Below are 18,043 nucleotides of genomic sequence, written 5' to 3'. Positions count from 1 at the left end.
CAAAGCTTAAGTGTTCCACTTTGCCAGGTGTCCCACTTAACCAATACTCACCCTACGTCACTAAATGTGTTGATTTTGGTGGAAGGGGGCAGGGAGGGACAGTGAAATGGGGTATTAGATAGAGGACGAACATCCCAAGGGAGGTTAGGACTGTTTGGAGATGATAATTGGAATTGAGCGGATCTTACGCACACCCCGCATCCCTATACACCGCTCAGCTGACCTCTGGGAGGGGAAGGAGCAAAGTGTTCAGCGATGGGCAGGGCGAGGTGACGTGGGGGAAGCATTTGAGGTGGGGACATAAATTGAGGAGGAAGAGGAGGCTTCAGAGATATCATCAGAGGCCAGCTCTCTACAACACTCATCGTCGCCTCAGGAAAAGTAATGTGCCACTGAGTTTCTGTATACCAACAGGTTAATAATAGGCAGAAGTGAACAGCGGGCACACAGACGTACCTGGCGGACATCAACAGTGATAACCGATTCCATACCACAGTGATTATCAGACTAAGGGTCTAAGGTAAGGATTGCTATGATTTCTGCTCTTGGGTATTAATGGCTATGAAGTGTTGATAAAACAAGTTTACTGGAGAACGGAGACCAAGTAGAGACTTTTGGACAAGGTGGATAATTGTATAATATAAGGCAGTTTATTCAGAGGTAAAGATATCTGAGAATAGCGTGCACGGACCCGTTCGTCAATCTCGTAGGGAGATATCTGAGAGAGAGCCCCTAAACATTGTGTGCTGACATTTTATACAATAAAATAAAGTAGGTTGATTCTAGTAGTTCTGATCTTCTGATTGGTCCTGATGAGTTGGTCGAGGTCACCTCCATTGCATTGGCTCTGAGTCGGGTTCTCTGTCTTCAGATGTTCAGCCTAAGAGAAGGGGTTTTTTGTGTGTGTGTGTGCTTAACAATGATGATGTGTGTGTGTGTGTGTGTGTGCGTGTGTGTATGTGTGTGTGTGTGTGTGTGTGTGTGTGTGTGTGTGTGTGTGTATGTGTGTGTATGTTTAACAATGATGATGTGTGTGTGTGTGTGCGTGTGTGTATGTGTGTGTGTGTGTGTGTGTGTGTGTGTGTGTGTATGTGTGTGTATGTTTAACAATGATGATGTGTGTGTGTGTGTGTGTGTGTGTGTGTGTATATGTGTGTGTGTGTGTGGGGGTGTGTGTGTGTATGTCCTCAGAGCAAGAAGTCGTGAGTTGGGAGAACTGAGAGACCTATGGCGTGGGTGTTGTCCATAGCCACCTGCTGATAAGGCCGACAAGATAGAAGTCTCTTGTGTATTGTATTAAATACAAAGGCCCAACACAAGATGGGTCATGCACAAGATTTTAGTCAGACCAAGCTATAACATTATATATATTTACTACGACAGAAGTGAGATCTTGGAGAGGATTATAGAATTTGCTTTGGGTTTGATGCTGTCTATGAATAATAAAAATAAAAATAAATTGTTTTACAATGAAGATTACGCAGTGAACATGTTCTTTATTTTCAATCCTGCCTTGGTAAGTGGAATCTTGAGAAGAAATTACCTCAACAATTGCCTATGAGAAACTGATCTTTGAAACCCACTGCAAACTTTGTGGAGATTTTTCCCCCCTGCATAAATATTATTTGATTGTATCAAATATTTATCCTGCATTACAAGAAAAACATATATTTTAAACTTTAAGGCTTGTTGCTGTTTTCCTGTCCAATCGTGCCTCTTCACCAACATTTGGATACCCTAATTTGCAAGCCTGGCCGATCAGAAGGCGCCATCACACTTCTGACACCAATGTCACTACCAGCAATAGTAGGACAGGCCACATGGGCTGCGTTTACACAGGCAGCCTAATTCTGATCGTTTGCCCAATTATTGGAAAAAGAGCTGATCTGATTTGTCAAAAGACCAATTTTGTGAGAAAAAAAAAACGGATTTGGGCAGCCTGTGTTAAAGCAGCCTCTCGCACTTTCTCTCGTTCCTGAGGCATTCATTATATAACCAGCCCGCATCCCTCCCTTTCTTTCCTTTTGAAAGGTATGCCCTACTGCACAGACAGTATGCTCTCTTAACCCACACCCTCCCTCTCCTTACATTTCTCCATCCCTCTCCACCCAGCTCCAGTGATGGTCAGTGTGGCTAGACTGGTGTTTATGCTGGGGCTGCTGCTGTGTCTGGGAGCCCAGCTGTCCTCCTCCCAGCACTGGTCCCATGGCTGGTACCCAGGAGGCAAGAGGGAGCTGGACTCATTTACCACCTCTGAGGTGGGTCACAGTACTACAATCTCAATGACTCAAATGGATATTACATACAGCACTTTTAATCAGGAATCAAGACAGGTGTTTAGCACCTGTCTGGGTAACACACAGTAGCCATTTGTGTCACCATCATGCGGTTCTCTCTCTCTCTCTCTCTCTCTCTCTCTCTCTCTCTCTCTCTCTCTTCTCAGATTTCAGAGGAGATTAAACTCTGTGAGGCAGGAGAATGCAGCTACCTGAGACCCCAGCGAAGGAACATCCTTAAAAACATTATTGTGAGTGCAGGGGTGGGAAGGGGGTTGTACATTCATGTAATGATGCTGTATCATGTGGCAATCATATAGGCCTGGGATAGCTCAAATCTGAGCCTGAGGGGCCGGAATATTCTCGCGTTCTTTTCTACATGGTCACTGATTAGCCACTCACCAGGGCCATGATCAATAGGCAAACATTGTGGAACATTGCAGATGTGATTCCTTATTCTGTGTCAGAGGCATGTTTGTTCTGCATCATGTATTTCTATCTGACATTTCCATAATGTTGTGCCCTGATGAATGTAGCCCTGGTGTCCCAAGTCTAAATCAGTCACTCATTCAGGGTGAATAATGAAATGCCACTAGTGTGTGAGCATAGTATTATTATTTATCTACAGGTGTTACAAGCATGTTGCATATCCAGGGGTGGAAATAGTTGGGGGAACTGGGTTCCGGGAGTACAATTATTTTGGATTTAAGGATTTTACATGGGTGGGTTTCCTGTGTGACTTTCCTCACTCATCTCCTCCCTTGTTTAGACCATTTTTTGTGGGATAAATGAAGGCTAAAAATAATACTGTACCTGTAATTCATGTCGTGTTACTCTCTTTGCAGTTGGATTCCCTGGCCAGAGAATTTCAGAAGAGAAAGTAACTTTAGACAACCTATCAACCGTGGCTGATTTAAATCCTTCCTTGTCTCTGTCTGTTTCCTTCATATGACCTCTATTCTAATCTCATGTGATTTGGTCCAATTTTGCGGTTTATCCACAAAATCATGTAGCATTTCTCTTTACCCTTGCATCCTCTTTCTGTCCCTTTTTGCTGCTGTAGACTATCAATTACAGATGTAACATCATGCACATGCCATTTCCTGTAATAAAGTATCTATTTTGTTATGAATGTCTTCATCATTGTCCTCTCTTTAATTGATTTGATTCAAAGAAAGTATAGGTCAGGATAAATATCATGATGAGAGCAAGGTTATCTTTTTTGAAAACATGATTTGAAAATTAAAATTAAAATGTAAACACTAGCATAAACAATAGAGTAAAATGTTCTCAGTTATTATATGGAAGTTGAGCACACAAAATTCGAACTTTACAGAGAGTAAATAAGATGTATCTCAAAAAGCAGAGAGGAAGAGGCGAGGATCCCAAGGATCCCAGATAGCAAGGACCATTCTGCAACACATTTTTTATTTATCTACGCAATGCGCATGCGCTGCTCAGATAAGAACAGAGATGGAAGAGCAAAGTATCTGTTCTCCGCTGCTAGTGGAGTCAGATACTGAAAATAACATTATTTCTACTCATAACGTGGGTTCTGTAGATGCTGACACAGTCATTAACACCAATACCAATGTTTCACAGATTGAAAGTGAGTTCAATAAGAATGTGTAATTACAGTTCGTAGCTAACAAGCTAGGTAGCAATGCTAAAGTCGTTATCCAAGGCAAGGGCGTTCTCAAATTAGAGAGCTAAGGTTAGTTCACTAACTGTTCAATGTCGAATAAGGCACTGTAGCCTATGATAAGGTCAACTTTAGCTAACCAGCTATCCGAGAGTACCACTTTCTGTCGGTAAATAATCGTGTCTTTCCCACTTGAACGTTGTTTTGCACTTAGCCTTGTACCTACTCCAATAGCTAGCTAGCTAGGTCCCACTCAAACACTTGACTGGGAGGCCCTAAATAGCTGCCATTGCTTTGAAGCCAATTTGCTAGCACAATCCCCCCACTGCAGTTGCTGTCACATTAGATGGGTTAGCAGCCAATTATTGCCTAAGTATTTAGCTCCTATTCAATTTGAACTGGTGCCTGGGTTAAGAAACTAGCTAATGCACAAAATGCAGAGATGAAAATGCTTGTTTTAGGGTCTTAATGTATTTAAAACTTAGCTGCCTAACTAAACATTGTGATCACATGTTAAATTTTTCCACATGACCCTCCCCTTGTACTGTAAAATAAATGTAGCACCCTGCCCCCTCATAGAATTAACTCAAAATAATGTTTACGACCACAAATAATAGTAACTGTAGCGACCCTGTGTTTATAAACATGGATATCTACTTTGCTTTTGTGGCCCAGTGGATGCCACGCAGGGCTACGTGCCAAACGGTTGAGGGTACACCGACCACCACAGAGGAGTTTCATTACTTCACGATCAGAGCCGGATCACCTAGCGGGTAATCAGATTTTCAACATTTTGATGCCATAGTTATAATTATATAAAATATATGGAACACATTTTCCACCAACAGGTTTCTGTGGCAATGCACCACACAACCAATAAACAAAACATACTGACATGGTTTGCGTTTTCAACACCACGATAAATTGACTGTTAATCTTGACAAATACATCCCTCCCTACCATCGAAGGCTTGGTTTGACAATCTCTGAACATCATTCAACTGTTGGGTGTTTTGTAACAGATGTCTCTTTCCATTTATCAAATTGCCTCTGTACAGTTTGGATTGATTGATTGATTGATCTTATTTGTCAGTAAAAATAATACTGACAAATAAAAATAAAAGTGATCGGGATTACACAATAAAGTCAAAGACTTATTTCCATTGTGGTCCCTACATTTTCTGCAGCATATGCTACAGTAATATATTGACTGAATGTACGTCTAATTTACACATCTCCTTCTGGTTTTCGGGGTCACCATATTTTTTTTACATAGCTACATCTATTGGCTTTTACGTTTTTCTGTTGTGCGGAATGTATAGTATATTGGATAACGGCACAATCATTTGAGGTTTTTTGGGCTTGGGATCATAAAATATCTTTAATGTAGGGCTCATAAAATGTATTTAATGCATGGCTCAGACTCAGGTAGCATCAGACTTGAATGTTCATGTTGATCAAAGCTCTAATCAAATCCAGACATTAATATGCTTTAGAATGACACTTCTGGTTTGGGCGGGAAATAATGGGTTACCCAAGAGAAAATTGATTATTTTCGGGATGGAACATTTGTAAAATACTGGAAAAATATTCATCCCTAGTCTGTAGCTTATTCTTTAGATGTTTGGGGCTGCTGGTGAACCATGATGTGCAGGCATAATCAAAGTGACACTGGACTAGCGCACTTGCCAGAGTCTTGAGGGTGTCTATAGGTTTCCATCCAATTGGCAACAGATTTTCATGCGAATATTCTAAAATAATATGCACATTTCAGGGTTTCCTTTAGGAAAATTTGGCGCCAGACAACGTGATCGGGCTAGTCTCTCAGTCCCTGCCGCTGAAAACATCCCAGTCGAGGAATCAATTATTTTGGAGTCGACTCTCCACCACTACGTCATCATCGTTAACAGTTGGAAAAATGGCAGAGAAAGGCAAGCGACAGCAGTGAAGTCCTGTATGGCAATACTTCGAGAAGTTCAATGAGAAGGAAATGCTAACTTTGCGAGGTGGAATTGAGGTACAGTAATACAGGTAGTACAGGTGCAATGCTTAACCATCTGAAAGGGACGCACCATGAGACCCAAACCGTTGCTGGCAGCAGCACAGCTGTGTTGTGAATTCACATGGAATTTTATGCATTTTTCTTATCGTTTTAATGGAAAACCAACTTTAATTTTAAGAAGAATTATAAATTTGTCACATCCCTGATCTATATCACTCTGCCTAATTGACGGGTTAGTACAGCCTATATCACTCTACCTAATAGACAGTGTGAAATAACTTTTTATATTTGTGTTTTCTAATAACCAATTTGACTGGGTTCATGCAAGTGACTGATTGATCGTGCCTGGGAGGAATCCTCACTATCAGTATCTGCAATTTGGCAGTACACCCAGAACATTGTTTTGAAAAGAAAGGGATAGCTCAGTTTCAAGGTCTCAGCTTGGAGAGAAGAAGCCCCATGAGGTATTGGTCTGTCACATGCATGAACCACATGTCAATGATTAATTAATTATGAATAATGAATAACTTGTCTGTGTAAGCAGGTACTTTATGCATCTAAGTTTGACTGTGACCTCTCCAGCTTGCTGTTAATAAAGTATGTTTCATTTATGATTGACTTCAGGTGTCCCTGGTTGTAATTTCCATGACAACAGGTTAGTACAGCCTATTTCACTCTGCCTAATAGACAGGTTAGTACTAGTAATCTAATACTAAGTAATAGTCAGTGTTAAAAACTGAACCCACATATCTCTCTTTCCCAATCAGACACTCTCTCTTTCAAAGTGGCCCTGAGTTTCCCATTCCAAACCCACTCCAGGCCTCCGGCACAGACCAGAGAACAGGCAAGGAGGTGGGGAAGGGACCCCAGGACACCTTCAGACACTGTGGACCTGAGTGACCCGAACACGCACTGCCACCTGTGTGCCGCCACCTTCAACAACCCCCACATGGCCCAGCAACACTATGTTGGCCGCAAGCACCAGAGAAATCACTTCCGGCAGCAGCTGCTCAAAGACCTGGGAGAGGACCCGCACAAGATACCCATGCCCTACACTGTCTGACTGTCTATGGTCATCAGCCAGTCAATGAAATGGGTGGAAAGGAAAGCATTCCTGGAATGGAAAGGGAGCCATTGTCAGAGAAAATGGGCTAATGTTTTTAACCCCTCAAATAGCTCTCTCTCCTTCAAAAATGTGTGTATGTGTTTGAGTGTTGTGGGGAGCCGACTCCTGTCCAGTGTGTAACATTAAGCTAGACTCTGTGGAGATGTACCAGGCTCACATGCAAGGAAACAAGCACCAGATCAAGAGAACAACCACATAAAGTTGAATGAAGAACATACTATGTTCGATCGATTGACTGCTATCTTTTGTTTCCCCAAAACAGATAATGTTCATTATAAGTTCCCAGCTCTGTACTGTGTTAAACTATGTAACCCTTTGTCTTTCACCCTCTGCCCCAACAGAGAGAAGAAGGTTGTTGACCTATGCAAAGCTCAGAAGGTGTATGACTCATTCGCAGATGAGTTGGCCGACTACATCCATGTGCAGAAGGCCCGCTGGATACCCCCAAAACCAGCTTCGGGGCTACCTAGGGAGAGGAAGAGGGAAAGGAGGAGGAAGAGGGAGAAGAGGAGGAGCGAACCTCAGCAAGGTTGGAGGCCAGAATAAAACCACCTTGGCACTTATTCCTTCCTCCCATCCTCTTCTTCCTCACACCTCTCTTCCTCTGCATCCTGCTGCTGCTTTTTGTCCTCCTCCCCTTTGGTGCCTGTCCTATCAGGCTCCTCCCACTCACTTTGGCTTCAGAAGGAGCACCTATAAGCATGCTGCCTGGGGCCACATATGCAGGCTGAGATTCAAGAAGACACAGAAGAGAGGGTGCAGACCAAGAAGACCAAAGCCAAACACAGGAAAGACAAGAAGAAAATGAAGGAGAAAGTGGACACCAGGACAGAGGAGGGAAAAGCTATGGGATGAGTCCATCATAGGCTTGTGATGCAGAACAAGGAACATACTCATCGCAAATACGTTTAGTGGCATAAAAAGCAGACAGTTTGGTGCACACGAACATGAGCAACCAAGTTCCACGTGCTTCCCTAAATATGTAAAGCAAAGTAGGCTAACATGAAGAAATGTTACAGTTCCATGTTTCAGTGGTGTAAAGTACTTAAGTAAAAATGCTTTAAAGTACTACTTAAGTTGATTTTTTGGCATTACTTTTACTTTTACTTCACTACATTCCTAAAGAAAATAATGTACTTTTTACTCCATACATTTTCCCTGACACCCAAAAGTTATTGTTACATTATCAATGCTTAACAGGAAAGGAAAATAGTCAAATTCACGCACTTATCAAGAGAACATCCCTACTGCCTATGATCTGGCGGACTCACTAAACAAACATGCTTGATTTACAACATTTTATTTATTTAACCAGGCAAGTCAGTTAATTACAAATTCTTATGACAGCCTACCCCGGCCAAACCCGGACGACGCTGGGCCAATTGTGCGCCGCCCTATGGGACTACCAATCACGTCCGGATTGTGATACAGCCTGGAACCGAATCAGGGTCTGTAGTAACACCACTAGCACTGAGATGCAGTGCTTAGACCGCTGCGCCACTCAGGAGCCCCTAAATGATATCTGAGTGTTGGAGTATCCATAAATGAAATTATTTATATGTTTACTTTTGATACTTAAGTATATTTTAGCAATTACATTTACTTTTGATACTTAAGTATATTTAAAACCAAATACTTTTAGACACTTATTTTACTGGGTGACTTTAATTTTTACTTGAGTCATTTTCTATTAAGGTATCTTTACTTTTACTCAAGTATGATGACAATTGGGTACTTTTTCCACCACTGCCATTTGGTGTCACAATTTGCAATAAACAAGCTCCCATGTTCGTTTGATTATGTTCACCAACTGTCTGTTCTAGATGATGTCGCTAGACGTCTTTGGTATTTGGTATTTTATTAGGATCCCCATTAGCTGTTGCGAAAGCAGCAGCTATTCCTGGGGTCCACACAAAACATGAAACATGACATTATACAGAACATTAATAGACAAGAACAGCTCATGGAAAGAACTACATACATTTATAAAAGTATGTTACAAGTTTTACAGCTGTCAATCCCCGGATAGCCCAGACATCATAAAAATTCAACAGCAACAACATTAGCGTACGACAACTGACTTTACACAGCAGGAGTTTAGGTATGCTAGCTGGCTAGCCATATGCTTAGTGTAAAATAAGGGTTTGTGTCGTGAATGTAATACACTTTATCAGCTACCAAGACTGTTTATTAAGTCTGCTATAACATGCTTCTGACAGCGTAACAATGGCGCATTCAAGGACTATGTCACTGCTTTATGTTATCGACAACCTCGACACGCAACTCTATTGCACATTTGCTCCGTTCTGTAAGACGCATTTTAAAGTGACAGAGCTTTCTTCACAGCCAAAATCATATGTTGCAATGACATCAAACACATCTACTTTAAAGACACTTTGTAGGTCCGAATTCCAAACAAGTGTTTAAGCAGAACTGAGTCTGAATGGCATAATACCTCCCCCTATGCAGCATGTAATAATAATGATAATATGCCATTTAGCAGACGCTTTTATCCAAAGCGACTTACAGTCATGTGTGCATACATTTTTACTGAATCTGTCTCACAAGTTGTTGTAAAGTACAGTATGTGTTACTCTGTCTTCCATTTTTGTTCACTCAGTAATGTCCTTTGGAACAGGGATCAACCATCCCTCCTCCTGGAGAGCTGCTGGGTAAGCATTGGCCCCAGCCCTGCTCCAATACACCTGATTCAGCTCATCAAGGGCTGGAGCAAAAGCCCTTAAAGTGTTTGTGCTCATGTTTTGGTTGTAAAGGAGGTTTGACAAGCTGGTGGTGAATGGATTAGATGAAGAGTGTTATAGGTGAAATCTACTAATAGCTATTGAGTTTTGTCTGTCTAATTTCAATCAAACTTAACCACGGTCCTAGCAGCTCTACAAGTCGGGTCAAAAATAGAACCAAAAACAAGCTTTTATTGTGTTGTATTGTTTTGCATTGATATCATCAGTACAGCTGCTTTCTCACTGAGTTTGTCTCAGGTGGTAGCCTAATCTTTGCCCTTTTGGAGCATAGTAGCCTACCTGACGCTGATAAGATCCTGCTAGGACAGGATAATGGTTGCATACTGTGCACGTACTGCGCAATTGGTGAGTTGTGGAGTCTTATATTGGATATACAGAGTAGCCTAATCAACAAAGTAAAACAAACTAATTAGCTATGAAACATCCAATTTGTTTCAATGTAATTTGTCAATGTGGAATCAATGTGGAAAAATAATAATGATAATATGCCATTTAGCAGACGCTTTTATCCAAAGCGACTTACAGTCATGTGTGCATACATTTTTACATATGTGTGGTCCCGGGGATTGAACCCACTACCCTGGAGTTACAAGCGCCATGCCCTACCAATTGAGCTACAGAGGACCACGTTGTAAACATTGAGATTAGGGTAAAACTTCAACTTAAATACATTGACTTAACCTGACTAACAGGTTGTTACATCAATCTAATTTCAACATAATCATCAGAGCTATGAATACGTTGAAATTGTGTTAAATTCCCCCCAAATATTTTTCATCCTACATTTAATATACAGGTAACTGCCAACATAGTTGAAACACCAACATAGTGTCTTAATAGGGCGTTGGGCCACAACGACCCAGAACAGCTTCAATGCACCTTGGCATAGATTTTACAAGTGTCTGGAACTCTATTGGAGGGATGTGACACCATTCTTCCATGAGAAATTCCATAATTTGATGTTTTGTTGATGGTGGTGGAAAATGCTGTCTCAGGCACCGCTCCAGAATCTCCCATAAGTGTTCAATTGGGTTGAGATCTGGTGACTGAGATCGCCATAGCATATGGTTTACATTGTTTTCATGCACATCAAACCATTCAGTGACCACTCGTACCCTGTGGATGGGGGCATTGTCATCCTATTTGGGAATAGCCATGGTAGCCAAAATAATGGCCTTCCCCGCATTTTTATACATGACCCTAAGCATGATGGGATGTTAATTGCTTAATTAACAATGGAACCAGCACCTGCTTTCAATATACATTGTATCCCACATTTACTCAAGTCTTTCCATTATTTTTGGCAGTTAACTTTATATTTTTATATATATTTATATATGTACCCTGTTTAGCTTTGGAAACAAACTGTGTACATTTCAGCTGAGCTATCATGCCAACACATTTAGATGTTGAACAGCTTCCATACTCATTTGTGTAGACTACCTAAATAACATTGAATAGTTTAAAGTAACTTCTCTAACTTTTCTTATGTGAAAGTAAATTCGGAGTAAGGTTGGGTTTATGTAGGCTACATTGACATATATTATTTGCCCAAAGGACACCATAATTTCAACGTAAAGCTAGGTATACTATCATTCGTCCATGGTTGATTGAATCTTAATGTATTTAAGTTGAAGTTAGATTAGATGAAAACAGTACTGGTTAATGACTTGTTTCAAATCCAATGTAGAGTTGGGTCTGATATTGTCACGCCCTGGCTCTGGGGACTCTTAAATGTTGAGCCAGGGTGTGGATTTTTCTATGTTTAGTTTTTCTATGTTTTCGTTCTAGATCTTTTTGATCTATGTTGGCCGGGGTGGTTCCCAATCAGAGGCAGCTGTAGCTCGTTGTCTCTGATTGGGGACCATATTTAGGCAGCCTGTTTTGCACTAGTCTTTGTGGGATCTTGTTCCGTAAGGTTTGTTTTGTATTAACCTAGGACTTCACGTATCGTTTGTTGTTTTGTTTGTGTTGTGTACTAAATAAAATGTACGCTTATCACGCTGCGCCTTGGTCCGTGTCTTCAGTCAACGATCGTGACAGAAGATCCCACCATAAGAGGACCAAGCAGCGTGCCCAGGAGGAGAAGATGGCGATGTCGCAGGTGGGCAAATGGTGGTCTTGGGAGGAGATATTCGCGGGCAGAGGGCCATGGGCAAAGGTGAATGCCTGTACGCCTGTCCTGTGCTAGCACCACGCACGTGTCGTGCTAAGGTGGGCATGCAGCCAGGACGGGGTGTGCCGGCTCAACGCTCGTGGCCTCCAGGACCCCTCCTCGGTCCCGTATATCCTGCGCCAGTGCCACGTGCTGTAGCGCCAGTACGAGTGCACAGCCCTGTACGTCCTGTGCTGATGCCTCACACATATTGTGCGGAAATAGGCATTCAGCCAGGACGGGTTGTGTCAGCTCTCCGCTCCAGACCTCCAGTCCGGCCCGGCCCGTTCCGGCTCCCCGCACCAAGCCAATGGTGCGTGTTCCCAGTCCAGCCCGGCCTGTTCCTGCTCCCCGCACCAAGCCAGTGGTGCGCGTCGCCAGCCCGATCCGGCCTGTTCCTGTCCCTCGCACCAAGACTGTGGTGCGCGTCGCCAGCCCGGTCCGGCCTGTTCCTGCCCCATGTACCAAGCCAGTGGTGCGCGTCGCCAGCCCGGTCCGGCCCGTTCCTGCTCCCCGCACCAAGGCAGTGGTGCGCGTCGTCAGCCCGGTCCGGCCCGTTCCTGCTCCCCGCACCAAGCCAGTGGTGCGCGTCGTCAGCCCGGTCCGGCCCGTTCCTGCTCCCCGCACCAAGCCAGTGGTGCGCGTCGTCAGCCCGGCCCGTTCCTGCTCCCCGCACCAAGCCAGTGGTGCGCGTCGTCAGCCCGGTCCGGCCCGTTCCTGCTCCCCGCACCAAGCCAGTGGTGCGTGTGTCCAGTCCGGCACGGCCCGTGCCTGTTCCACCGGTGCCTGGTCCGGCACCGGTCAGCTGCTCCACTCCGGAGCCATTGGGGACCATATTTAGGCAGCCTGTTTTGCACTAGTCTTTGTGGGATCTTGTTCCGTAAGGTTTGTTTTGTATTGTTCGTGTTGTGTACTAAATAAAATGTACGCTTATCACGCTGCGCCTTGGTCCGTGTCTTCAGTCAACGATCGTGACAGATATTTTTGACATCCTTGATAAAGATGAGCAATAATGACTGTATAAAATAAATAATTTAAATACTGAGCTATATTGTATGCTAAAGAAATTACTAATATAATTGCTCAGAGAAAGAGATTTTGTTTAACAAGTAATATATTTTTTTTCTCAAAAAGGTCGAGGTAAAAATTATTGACACCCCTAAAGATTCTTTTAAATAAATTAGTCAAAGGTTTAGTATTTGGTCCCATAATCCTAGCATGCAATGACTACATCAAGCTTGTGACTCTACACACTTGTTGGATGCATTTGCAATTAGTTTTGGTTGTGTTTCAGATGATTTTGTGCACAAAATAAATGAATGGTAAATAATGTATTTGTCATTTTGATGTTAATGTTATTGTAAATAAGAATATAATATGTTTCTGAACACTTCTACATTAATGTGGATGCTACCATGATTACAGATAATCCTGAATGAATTGTGAATAATGATGAGTGACAAAGTTACAGAGGGTCAAAGATCATACCCCCAAGACATGCTAACCTCTCACAATTACCAATTACAGGGGAGGTTAGCATGTCTTGGGGGTATGATCTTTTAACCTCTGTAACTTTCTCACTCATCATTATTCACGATTCATTCAGGATGATCTGTAATCATGGTAGCATCCACATTAACCCTTTAACAGGCAGCTCAACTGGGTGGATTTTGAAAACCAATTTTAGATGAAATTAAACATAGGAATTTTGTTTGTCATATTTTATCATCTCAACCAATGCCATTTAGTAAAATGATCATGTGGTTTTCATTATCGGACAAGAGATGATGCAAAACAACTGTCTGTATCTTGTGAAAGAGAAAATAATAAGAGTGCTGATCTTGTTAAAACAAAAAGGAAAAAGGAGAGCTCACCTCTTTGCTATGCTTGGGCCAAGATTTACCATAGGGGGGCAGCAGTCAATCAATCCAACTCTGCAGTCTCAGAGCCTCTTTCACTACCATGAAAAACCCTAAGATGAGCAAGCACACACATGTTGTCTTCAAGAAATGTACTTTTCTAGTTTGTAAATTAGAATGCATATCTGTTATGTTGGCTATAAAAGGTATCAGGTCCTTAGGAATTAAGGCTGAAATTAGTTTACTATTAGTTAGCTACAATGCTGTAGGACTATGTTAGTCTCAGTGTAATAACATTACCAGTAGGAGGAAATAAAACAAATGTGTCTCTGATTGAATGTAGAGGTTGCTTGATACCTCTATCTACACACCGGTAGATCTCATTTCGAAGAGAGTGAGGATCTCTAGAACAATGTTCTGCAGAAAATGCAATGTGTCTGTGTGTGCATGTGTGTGTGAGCTTGCACTTGTGGTGGGTCAAACAGGTGCAGGAGGTAAAAATGAGGACACTTGCTATGGTTTATTGTAGATTTTAAACTGGGTGGTTCGAGCCCTGAATGCTGATTGGCTGGTTTATTGTTGAATGAATTACAGTTTCTATACAGCAGTTACAGTGGGGAAAAAAAGTATTTAGTCAGCCACCAATTGTGCAAGTTCTCCCACTTAAAAAGATGAGAGAGGCCTGTAATTTTCATCATAGGTACACGTCAACTATGACAGACAAAATTAGATTTTTTTTCTCCAGAAAATCACATTGTAGGATTTTTAATGAATTTATTTGCATATTATGGTGGAAAAAAAGTATTTGGTCAATAAGAAAAGTTTCTCAATACTTTGTTATATACTCTTTGTTGGCAATGACACAGGTCAAACGTTTTCTGTAAGTCTTCACAAGGTTTTCACACACTGTTGCTGGTATTTTGGCCCATTCCTCCATGCAGATCTCCTCTAGAGCAGTGATGTTTTGGGGCTGTCGCTGGGCAACACGGACTTTCAACTCCCTCCAAAGATTTTCTATGGGGTTGAGATCTGGAGACTGGCTAGGCCACTCCAGGACCTTGAAATGCTTCTTACGAAGCCACTCCTTCGTTGCCCGGGCGGTGTGTTTGGGATCATTGTCATGCTGAAAGACCCAGCCACGTTTCATCTTCAATGCCCTTGCTGATGGAAGGAGGTTTTCACTCAAAATCTCATGATATATGGCCCCATTCATTCTTTCCTTTACACGGATCAGTCGTCCTGGTCCCTTTGCAGCCCCAAAGCATGATGTTTCCACCCCCATGCTTCACAGTAGGTATGGTGTTCTTTGGATGCAACTCAGCATTCTTTGTCCTCCAAACACGACGAGTTGAGTTTTTACCAAAAAGTTATATTTTGGTTTCATCTGACCATATGACATTCTCCCAATCCTCTTCTGGATCATCCAAATGCACTCTAGCAAACTTCAGACGGGCCTGGACATGTACTGGCTTAAGCAGGGGGACACGTCTGACACTGCAGGATTTGAGTCCCTGGCGGCGTAGTGTGTTACTGATGGTAGGCTTTGTTACTTTGGTCCCAGCTCTCTGCAGGTCATTCACTAGGTCCCCCCGTGTGGTTCTGGGATTTTTGCTCACCGTTCTTGTGATCATTTTGACCCCACGGGGTGAGATCTTGCGTGGAGCCCCAGATCGAGGGAGATTATCAGTGGTCTTGTATGTCTTCCATTTCCTAATAATTGCTCCCACAGTTGATTTCTTCAAACCAAGCTGCTTACAGATTCAGTCTTCCCAGCCTGGTGCAGGTCTACAATTGTGTTTCTGGTGTCCTTCGACAGCTCTTTGGTCTTGGCCATAGTGAAGTTTGGAGTGTGACTGTTTGAGGTTGTGAACAGGTGTCTTTTATACTGATAACAAGTTCAAACAGGTGCCATTAATACAGGTAACGAGTGGAGGACAGAGGAGCCTCTTAAAGAAGAAGTTACAGGTCTGTGAGAGCCAGAAATCTTGCTTGTTTGTAGGTGACCAAATACTTATTTTCCACCATAATTTGCAAATAAATTCATTAAAAATCGTACAATGTGATTTTCTGGATTTTTTTTCTCAATTTGTCTGTCATAGTTGACGTGTACCTATGATGAAAATTACAGGCCTCTCTCATTTTTTTAGGTGGGAGAACTTGCAAAATTGGTGGCTGACTAAATACTTTTTTCCCCCACTGTACATCTGGTGTATTTTTGATCAATGTCTATTGGATCATTGTTATCAAGATTCTGATGTTCCACATTTAATTACTTTTTTGCGAACAATAATACAAACATACAGACGGGAAATAATGCTTGAACATTCTTAGATCTCCTATACTGTGTGTTCCTGAACAGACATGAGACAAAATATTTCTCCATTTCAGCTTTGCGACTCGAGAGCCCAACAAAGGCTTGACTTTTCTGAGGCGCGTATAGAGATGCTCTGAAGCCCCCTGAGATCTCCTGTTTTCAAAGAATCCTGTGGTTTGGTTCCCTGTCTCTCTCAAACCCTCGACCCCCGTAGAGCTGTGCCGTGCCCACATCCTCCTCCTATACGACCCCCACCTAGGCCATGTTTCTCCCCCCAAACCCCTCAGCCCCGACACACACACACTCTCCAAAAAACCAAGCTCTATAGCCATGCAGTTCTAGCTAGGCATTAACAGTGTACAATTTCAGAATGCCTTTGCTTTGTTGCAGCAAGGTACATTGTTAAAGGGAGTGTTCACCCAAATTACCAAATGAAAAATGTATTTTGTTACCCTGTAAGCAGTCTATGGACAAGGTATGACAGCAATCCATGCTTTGGTTTTATTTACCTGACCGGACTGTTTCCAAATGCTAACCTTTTAGCATTTGTGGCACAAATCCAATGCAAGTCAATGGTACCGATATGAGCATTTTTCACGCTTCAATTAAGTTACTTATAGATGACTTTGACATGAAGCATGTAAAATGCTAATATCGATATCATTGACTTGCATTGGATTAAGCATTTAGAAACAGTGGCCTGGTAAATAAACCAAAGCATGGATTGCTGTCATATCTTTTCGTAATTTGGAAAATATATAATTTTGTAATTTGGGTGAACTTTCCCTTTAATATGACAAACTCTCTCGCAGGATGACGCTAAACGCCAAGTTCATTAGCAATTATATAACAATAACCTATTTAATGAAATGCATTTCTGAACTGATCCCTGACATTGCAGTTACATCGACTTTTAAGCACTTTTGTTTTACTGCACTGTAGTACAGGTTAACTTTGAATGACCCCAACTGTACATCTTCATCACCCTGCTATATATACAGTGAGCTCCAGAAGTATTGGGACAGTGACACATTGGTTGTTGTTTTGGCTCTGTACTCCAGCACTTTGGATTTGAAATGATACAATGACTATGAGGTTAAAGTGCAGACGGTCAGCTTTAATTTGAGGGTATTTTAATCCATATCAGGTGAACCGTCTAGAAATTGCAGCACTTTTTGTACATAGTCCCCCCATTTTAGGGGACCAAAGGTATTGGGACAAATTAACTTATATGTGTATTAAAGTAGGCTGTAAGTTTAGTATTTGGTCCCATATTCCTAGCACGCAATGATTACATCAAGTTTGTGACTCTACAAACGTGTTGGGTGCATTTGCTGTTTGTTTTGGTTGTGTTTCAGATTATTTTGTGCCCAATAGAAATGAATGATACATAATGTATGGATAGTCCTGAATGAATTGTGAATAATTATGTGATTGTAATTGGTGAGAGGTTAGTATGTCTTGTGGGTATGATCTTTGTGCGTCTGTAACTTTCTCACTCATTATTATTCACAATTCATTCAGGACTATCCGTAATCATTGTAGAATCCACATTAATGTAGAAGTGTTTAGAAACATATTCTATTCTTATTTACAATAAAAGTGACTCCAAAATGACACAATACATTATTTATCATTAATTTCTATTGGGCACAAAATAATCTGAAACACAACCAAAACAAACAGCAAATGCATCCAACGAATTTGTAGATTCACAAGGTTGATGTAGTCATTACGTGCTGTGAATATGGGACTAAATAAATACTTAACTTTGTCTACTTTAATACACATATAAGTGAATTTGTCCCAATACCCATTGATCCCCTAAAATGGTGGGACTATGTACGAACAGTGCTGTAAAACGGTTCGCCCGATATGGATGAAAATACCCTCAAATTAAAGCTGACA

The 18,043-nt window shown here is 41.9% G+C and overlaps 1 protein-coding gene across 1 annotated transcript; it reads left to right on the top strand.

Annotated features, from left to right (window-relative positions):
* Positions 1–354: 354 nt before the first annotated feature.
* On the top strand, positions 355–3,410 carry LOC121575999 (progonadoliberin-2). The gene is made up of 4 exons (XM_041889299.1): positions 355–520; positions 2,113–2,258; positions 2,444–2,527; positions 3,122–3,410. Exons 2-4 carry the CDS (start codon positions 2,121–2,123, stop codon positions 3,158–3,160), a joined length of 261 nt encoding a protein of 86 aa, XP_041745233.1. The 5' UTR covers positions 355–520; positions 2,113–2,120; the 3' UTR covers positions 3,161–3,410.
* The last annotated feature ends 14,633 nt before the right edge of the window (positions 3,411–18,043 follow it).

The sequence above is a fragment of the Coregonus clupeaformis genome, chromosome 10 (genome assembly GCF_020615455.1).
Source record: "Coregonus clupeaformis isolate EN_2021a chromosome 10, ASM2061545v1, whole genome shotgun sequence".
NCBI lineage: Eukaryota > Metazoa > Chordata > Actinopteri > Salmoniformes > Salmonidae > Coregonus > Coregonus clupeaformis.
This window is presented reverse-complemented; position numbering and strand designations above follow the sequence as displayed.